The sequence below is a fragment of the Ochotona curzoniae genome, unplaced genomic scaffold (assembly GCF_017591425.1).
Source record: "Ochotona curzoniae isolate NIBS_2020 unplaced genomic scaffold, NIBS_Ocur_1.0 contig_3520, whole genome shotgun sequence".
In the NCBI taxonomy this organism is placed as follows: Eukaryota; Metazoa; Chordata; class Mammalia; order Lagomorpha; family Ochotonidae; genus Ochotona; species Ochotona curzoniae.
Window position 1 is genome coordinate 19,570,608 of NW_024465894.1, and position 8,061 is coordinate 19,578,668.

Below are 8,061 nucleotides of genomic sequence, written 5' to 3' on the forward strand. Positions count from 1 at the left end.
AAAAAGGGGGGGAGGGGAGGAGCTTTCACGCGTGAGCACTCTCAGGCAACGCGGTGGGCCTTTGTATGTAAATACTGGATAAAGAAAAAAAAAAACAGAATAAGAAGAAAGGGAAGCTCGCCCCGTCTTTGCAATTAATTGACACGTTACACCTCTCATCTCGCTCTAGAGGGCCGTTGGCTGCGAGCGCCGTGCGCCCCAAAACCCGCAATTTCGCATCTGCAAATACTGTTTTCATCCACTTGACTCCCGAGACCCGCCCACACGTGGCCAACCTTGGCGATTTTAACGTCTCTTCCCCCTTTTTTTTTTTCCACCCTTCTCCCGCCCCCCTCCACCTCCCTCCCCTCCCCTCCCCCCTCCCCAGGTTCGTGAGCGGCGCCCAGCCTTATATGAACTGATCGCTCGGGCAATGGCCCATTTTTCCCTCGCCACCAGCCGCCACCGCGCGCTGAGCGGCCGCCGGAGCCCGCGCTGACGCCGCCTTGGCACCCCGACTGGAGTTACCAACCGCGGCCGGCGGCGCGGGGCGCGCAACCCCGGCGTCCGTCCCGGCGCGCCCGCAGACAACACGCAAGCTCTGGGTCGGCCTTGATTTTTTTCCTCCCCCTTCTCTTTCCCGCTGTTTCTCTAAAAATAATAATAATTATTATTATCCCAATCATTAAAGCCCATCCCCTCCCCTCTCCCACCCCTCCTCCTCCTCCCCGGCCGCCCCCTCCCCCCTCCCAGAAAGGAACCCATCAAGAGGGAATAGCTCCAACTTCCGTGAAATCCATCCCTCGCGGGGTCCCGAACCATGTCGCTGACCAACACAAAGACGGGGTTTTCGGTCAAGGACATCTTAGACCTGCCGGACACCAACGACGAGGAGGGCTCGGTGGCCGAAGGGCCGGAGGAGGAGAGCGAGGCGCCCGAGCCCGCCAAGAGGCCCGGGCCGCTGGGACCGGGCGCCCTGGAGGCGGTGCAAAGCCTGCCCCTCAAAAACCCCTTCTACGACAGCGGCGACAACCCCTACACGCGCTGGCTGGCCAGCACCGAGGGCCTGCAGTACTCCCGTGAGTAGGGAAACTTGGCCGGGTCCGGGGGAGGGGGTAGGGAGGAGCGGAACCCCACTGCTCGGAGCCGTCCTGCTCCGGAACCCCCTTCGTGCTGGGAAAGGCTGATTTTTCTCTTTCTTGTTTTACACGGAGAAATGCAAGAGGAAGGGACCCCCCTCCCAGGCGCCGGCTGCGGCTTGCCAGCTGGGGTCCCCCTCCCCCCGAGACTGCGGGAAGGACTGGCCCGGCGCCCTGGGAGCTTGCCGCCCGTGCAGCCTCGCCCGGGGTCCGGGTGGTCCTGGTGGGGAGGCTGGATCTAAATCGCTCACCCTGTGTCCACTGCACGCTCCCGGACACCACTTAGTGCGCTTCGGGGGGCAGGATGTCCCGCCAAGCTCCCAAGCCAAAACGGAAGCCCCCCAAAACCTGCCTTAAACGGCCAGACCGATCAATGCCGGGATTGTAGTTTTTTTTTTTTCTTTTAAAAATCCGCCCACGTCTCTCCAAAGAGAAAACGGCTTAAGGGGGCCATAGCCCTTAACCCGCAGCGAGCCATCTTCTGGGCGCCACTCTCCCTCCGCCGTTGTGCCACCAAGCGAACCCCTAGAAACGCAGAGTTGCGAGCCCACCTCCCCTCTTCACTCAGCGCGACCCCGACGGCTTCCTGCTCCGATGCCGAGCAGCGCGGGCAGCGCCGTGCAGGCCGCGCGCGACGCTGGGCTGCTGGGCACCTTGGGCCAGAAGCGCACGCGAGGCTCGGGGAGCCCGGGGCTCCCCCTGGCCAAGCTGGTGCCTGACGCGCTTCTCTCCCACCCACCTCCTCTTTCTCAGTGCACGGGCTGGCGACCGGCGCGCCCCCGCAAGACTCCAGCTCCAAGTCCCCGGAACCCTCGGCCGATGAGTCCCCGGACAATGACAAGGAGACCCCGGGTGGCGGGGGGGACGCAGGGAAGAAGCGGAAGCGGCGCGTGCTCTTCTCCAAAGCGCAGACCTACGAGTTGGAGCGGCGCTTCCGGCAGCAGAGGTACCTGTCGGCGCCAGAGCGCGAGCACCTGGCTAGCCTCATCCGCCTGACGCCCACGCAGGTCAAGATCTGGTTCCAGAACCACCGCTACAAGATGAAGCGCGCGCGGGCCGAGAAAGGTATGGAGGTGACACCCCTGCCCTCGCCACGCCGGGTGGCCGTACCCGTCCTGGTCAGAGACGGCAAACCGTGCCACGCGCTCAAAGCCCAGGACCTGGCAGCCGCCACCTTCCAGGCCGGCATCCCCTTCTCCGCCTACAGCGCGCAGTCGCTGCAGCACATGCAGTACAACGCCCAGTACAGCTCGGCCGGGACCCCTCAGTACCCCACAGCGCACCCCCTGGTCCAGGCCCAGCAGTGGACTTGGTGATGAGACTCGTGGCCCAGGCCCAGGGCCCCACCCAGGGGGGGCGAGAAGGAGGAGGAGAACTCGGTGTCGCTGGCCGTGGCTATTATTATTATTATTAATTATTATTATTATTATGACCACGGGGTTGATTTGAGGCGCAAATGGGCAAGGTTCCGTACACTTCTTTGGAGTGACAGATTCCACCCCACTTCCTCGGCCCCGTGCGGGTTCTCTCCTTTAGGAACCGAGTTTGTCGGGGGAGGAGAGGGCCGAACTGGAAAAGCCGTGTTTACAGCGTGCTGGTCGGCAGCTGGCCCGCCGCCCCGCCGGGTGGGCCTCTGACCCCCTACCTTCGGCACGGGGGAGGTGCGGGGTTTGGGAGGAAGTGGGGGGTTCCGTCGTGACTTGAAAACGACAAAAAAGAGAGAGAGAGGGAGACGACCCACCTCCCCCCTCCCGCTTTCGTGATTTTTGTAAAATATGTTGGTGTGAGTAGCGACGTTGTCAGCTGTCTTCAAAAGCAAGTGGAGAACACTTTTTTAAAAATCTAGAGGATTTTTCTTTTTGTTTGTTTGTTTAAATAAGAAAAATGCTACATATTTATGGCCGTGCACACGTTCGGAGACCGTTGGCAGATTGCGCTGTGTTTCGTTGTAAATATTGGTGCTGATTGTGGCCAAATGACCTTTGCGGCCCAGCTCTTTCTTTGTGGTTTGCATTGCTTCGGGTTCTGTTTGGGTTGCCCGCCCACCCGCCCACCCTGCGCTTGTTTTGAGTGTTTTGATTTTGTTCCTCGCAAACATTTCTGAAATATGGGGTGGGGGGGGGAGGAAATATGTAGGTGAGAAGCCCTCTCCCCCAGCTCCCTGGCCCGGGTCCTGCGCCTCCGGGAGGCACAGTTCAGCGTTGAACTCCCTACCACCACTCCCAAAACCCCACCAGCATCACCGAGAGCGCGGGGCGCTGAAAGCTTTCCATTTTTTTAAAATAAGAATTTTAATAAAAATCCTGTATTTCAAAAAAAAAAAAGAGAGAGAGAGAGAAGAAAAAAAGAAACGCAGGGCTCGGGTTTGTCTGACTGGCGCCCGCTGCAGCCCCGCAGGCCCGAGGCATGGCACCTGCCCAGGGCGCGCAGCGCTCCAATCTCTCCCGGCACACAGGCCTGGCGGGGGGTGCAAGGGTCGCTGTGGGGGCTCCCCTAGGTAGGCCTCTGCCCCGGGAGGGGCGGGCTGCTGGTGGGGAGGGTGGCAGCGCAGGGCTGGAGCAGCGTTGGGGGGCCTGCTTGCAGTCGGGCCCAGGTCGGGGTGGCTTTCCACCGGCTCCCGAGGCTGCGTTCCCCTACCCCGCCTCGGGAGGGGAGAGTGACTTCGGGAAAGGCAAAGGGCAAGAGAGCAAGGCCCCCCTCGCTCGCCGAGTGGCTCCTTCAGCCTGAAAAGCTGTTGAGGCCACTACACTCAATGACTTTCACTTTGTTGGCGTCGGCTACGCCGAGGGAGGGGCGGCGGTGGCCGGCTGGGGTCAAGGCCCGTCCGCTTCCTCTCTGCTTCCCACCCATCTTCCAAATCTGCAGGCCGGCTGCAGGCCTGGGGCGGGGCGGGCGGGCGGGGAGGAGCCCAGCTCCGAGGCCTGGGCGTGGGGCCCGGGGTGTGCGACACTTTGGCCGCCAAGAGGGACGGTCCAGGGAGCCCAGGCGGGGCTCCTCCACCATGTCGGTCTGGATCCCGCGCCGGCCTCTAGGCGTTCGGCTGCGCGTGGTCCAGGCAAGCTAGTTCTGGGAAACTTGCGGTTGCCTGAATTTGTTAGAAAGGAAGGTGCAGTGGGTCGCGCGCCACGCTGGCTTCTTCTGGGCTTGGCTAAGGGAGAGCTGTAAAGTGGGCCCACTGGCTCCCCTCACCCCCATCCCCCGGGCCTCCCATCTTCCATTCTCTTCTCCCAGGCCGTGTTTCTGGGATGGTCCTGGCCCGTCTGCCACACGGAGGGGAGGGTCTTAGAGGCGGGCTTGAACCGGGAAGGGGGTGGGGGATGTAGGATAGAATGTGCCCTGCTCCTTGCTTAGCTGGAGGATTTCCGTAAATACCTGGGCGGCGTGGCTTGCAGCCTAGCCGGGTTTTCTGAGGGGCCCGGGGGCGCGGAATGTGCATGCTCATCCCCGTTTGGAGAGAGTAACTCTGGCTGGGGCTCCAACATCCCCCGAAGGGCTGAGCGAGGAGAGAGAGCGCGCTCCCAGACGGCTTCTTCACTCCCTCCAGTTGATGATCAGATTTAATTCAATATCTAAAGCAAACATGATTATCCGTGTGACCAAATCTGTGCGTCAATAGCACTCGGCCCAACAGCCCCAGAGGCCTAGCCACACTTCAGTCCCGCGGTGCGTCACCCCGAGAGAGCGGAGGACCCGCGGGCCTCTCCCTCAGGTCCTTGTCCATCTCCAAGTTCATCCCCAGACAGGAGCGGCCGCTGCCTTTAAACGGGGGAGAAGTCTTCCTTTGTTGTTCAGCTTGGAAACATTTTGGGGTGTTTTATGTCTTATTTGACAAGGTGAGAGAGCTGTTCTCAGACCGTATTCAGTACAAGGAGGCACCATCCCGCATACTCTGGCACCAGCCGCTCACAACCTCCTGGCGACTTCCCGAGGCCCCCCAACACTCCGCAGGAATGAAGTCTCTTGCAGAGAGAGTGCTAACGAAGTGGGAGGGGCGGCCCCCAAGACGCCAGCTGGTTTGTCTGTTCTAGGCCCCAGGGCTTCCCCAGGGCCCAAGAGCGGCTGTGGGAGGAAAGACAGGGTCGTGGGAGGCCCCCCGAGTCTAGGAGGTGTCCACTGTGCGCCCATTTGGGGAGGCAGTAGCCAGGCCCTGTCCGTCTCCCGGCCCGCCCAGGGCTCCTGGCGCGGCTGGGAGCAGAGGAGGTGGGCCTGGCACCCGCCTCTCTCTGTGCGCAGGTCCCGGTGGAGTCTATCAAAGCGCCCGCCGGAGCCCTGTGTGGCCCTAACCCCAGCGCCCTGGGAGCGTAGCCGGCGCCCGGTCCCCCACGGCAGTCTATCTTCGCCCAATCTACAGCGGGCCGCACAAAACCGCACAATGGGGAAGCTGGGAGCCGGAGGTGTTAGAGGCGTGCATATTAAACAGGGACAGAGAAAGGCTGGAGGGGACCGAGAGAGGGGAAGAGGGAGAGGGAGCGCGCCCTCCCTCCCCCCTCCCCGCCCCACCCTGCACCATTCAGCGCGCTTATCGCGGGCAGTGAATCCCGGAGTCAGGCAGAAGTCTCCTTGGGGTTTTGTTGGGCCTGTCACTGGGTCCCTTTGTCATCCACGGACTCCATGCTGGATTCCATATGGCCAGCTGGGCTGAGGGAGCGCGAGGAGGGACCCGCACAAAACCCAAATTGTGTCCGGCTTTCAAACCCTGTATTGTTGTCTGTGAAAGGAAGACGCATTAAAAATTCGTGCTATATCTATTGGGGAGGAGAATGGAGGAGGGGGAAAAAAGCCACCCCTGTCTTTGATGGCTTCAGAGGGCGCCTGCCCCGCCTAGGCCCCATGACATGCTGCGGGTTGGAGCTCTCCCACCCCCCATCTTCCTGCCCCGCCCAGTACCCAGACCTAAATATCGGTTTTGCAGCCCTGGCAGGCCGGGATCTGAACGCTGTGCGCCCTCGGGTGCGCGCCATGGCGGTGAAGGGAAGCCACTGGGCTCCGGAGCGTCCCGGGACGCCAGCGCCCCGCGCTTCTCTGTTCCAGGGCGGTTGAAGAATCTAGGGCCGTCGCTCCTGCAGCTTGCGCCCAAATCCTCGCCCCTCCGCCTCAACTCAGTCTCAGGCCCAGCTCAGTTTAGGCTCTGGTCAGTTCCAAGACCATTTGGCTCCCCGGAATGATGGCCCCACCGCCCCACCTCACCCCGGCGCGCCGCATCCAAAGGGACCCTCTTGGTTTGAACTTTGCACGAGGACCCCACTGGCGTCCCAGGCGAAAAAATGGGCTCAGAAAATTCGTCCTCCTTGCCCCAGCTTGGAGGAAAAAAAGGCTTCCTCTTCGGTTCTTCACGTCCCTGCGCCATTTTTGAATGCGAAATTCATCCCTGTGGACACAAAAGGGGATCCAAGGAAATTTGCCCCTTTGGATCTTGTTATTTTATTTTGCCTCCTTTAAGCAGCCGTAGTTGGAGCCGGCTTGGAGCGCGCCTGCTCCCCGCTATGGCCAGATCAGAACACCTCCCCCTCTCAGCACTGCACACACTCGCTGAGTCCACATTAGACCCCGTAGAAACACACGGAGACCCCAAAGATAACGACGCTGCTCAGCCCTAGAATTACAACCGGGTGGACGGGAATTCCAACTCCCGCAGAAATGCGGGCGCCTCCCGCCCCTCTTCTTCCCACCTTGCTGACGCCCTTGCCCAGTGCGCGGGCACCCTGTAGCTGGGATGCAGCGAGCCAGACAGGAACTTCCTCTGCCCCCACCCCTCCGCACAAGCGCTGGCCGCCCCCGCCGGGGAAGTCACTCATTTTCCTTACCTATTGACCGTTGGGCTTAGTGGAGACCTGGTGTGGGTTTCTTGAGCCGTTCTGGAGAGCCTGGCCATTGAGAAGCTAAGCCAATATTTACCGAGCATAACGACAGTTCTCAGACGTGTTTATTAGGGCCCATCGCGCAAGCAAGACAATAGACCCTGGAGAGAGGGCGTCGAGGACGCACAGGGGCGAGAGATCCCGCAACCAGGAGCGCCCCGCACAACTCCGAAAGCCCGCCGTGAACCCGGGCGACGCTGCGCCCCGCGTCGCCTCACTCCCACCCCCAACCGCGCTGAAGTGGCGTTTGGATAAGAGATTGCGTGGGGGTGGTATTTCAGGAAATGTGCACTTGTGGCCAGGCGCCTTGGTACTCTAAACCGTGTCCATCTATCATCTTTTATCCAGGATCTGCAAATCAAGCTCTGATCCCCAGCCCCGCCCCAGCGCAGTCGCGCGCCGCTATCTCGCAAAGGAAGCCAGCCGAGTTTTATTGCTTTTACCAACGCCCCAGCGCGCGTACACACACGCGCGCTCTGCTACCGTTCCCCAAGCTGGTTCTTGGCCCCTCTCGGGGCATCTGAGAACAGGCCCCAGCGCGGGGCAGGGAAGACGCGCACCCGGCAGCCCGCAAGGCAGCTGGCACCCAGCGTGCGCTCCCCGCGCATCCTGCGGGCCCAGACACCAGCGCGTCCCGCGTGCGCTGCCGCCAGGAGGCGTCCAAGCCCCACGAAGACGCACCTCCAAGGGCCTGGTCCCCCGAGAGCGCGGGATGCGGGCGGCTCTGCTCGCCAAGGTGCTGGCTGCCTGCAGCCGGCGGCGGAGAAGGAGGTGGTGGCCGTTCGGAGGCAGGGCCAGAGGCGTGTGCTGGGCGGCGGCTGCAGCACCCGGCTCCCAGGGGACGCTCCCGCAGCCCGGCTTGGTCCTCGGTGACCATCCCCCGCGCCAGCCGCGCCGCGTGCGTGCGTCCCACAGTCGGTCGAGCTTTAGGTGGAAAGAACTGCAGCCGGCCTGGTTCCAGGGTCCGAGAGCGCGCTGGAAGGGCACCCAGGGGCGCACCCAGGGCACCCAGTGGTCGTCCTGAGATGCCCCCCACCCTACGCTCGTGGGTCCGCGGGCGATGGGTGTCCATCATGGTGGTTGGC

General features: G+C 62.1%; 1 protein-coding gene across 1 annotated transcript; it reads left to right on the plus strand.

Moving 5' to 3' along the window:
• Positions 1–792: 792 nt before the first annotated feature.
• On the plus strand, positions 793–2,434 carry NKX2-2 (NK2 homeobox 2). The gene is made up of 2 exons (XM_040981177.1): positions 793–1,058; positions 1,872–2,434. Exons 1-2 carry the CDS (start codon positions 800–802, stop codon positions 2,432–2,434), a joined length of 822 nt encoding a protein of 273 aa, XP_040837111.1. The 5' UTR covers positions 793–799.
• Positions 2,435–8,061: the final 5,627 nt, after the last annotated feature.

What these genes read in the sequence shown, in the direction of transcription:
- NKX2-2 (XM_040981177.1), top strand. Translation starts at nt 800, where the DNA reads ATGTCGCTGACCAACACAAAGACGGGGTTTTCGGTCAAGGACATCTTA. An exon ending in CGAGGGCCTGCAGTACTCCC is followed by an intron (nt 1,059 to 1,871) that starts GTGAGTAGGGAA and finishes CCTCTTTCTCAG; the next exon opens with TGCACGGGCTGGCGACCGGC.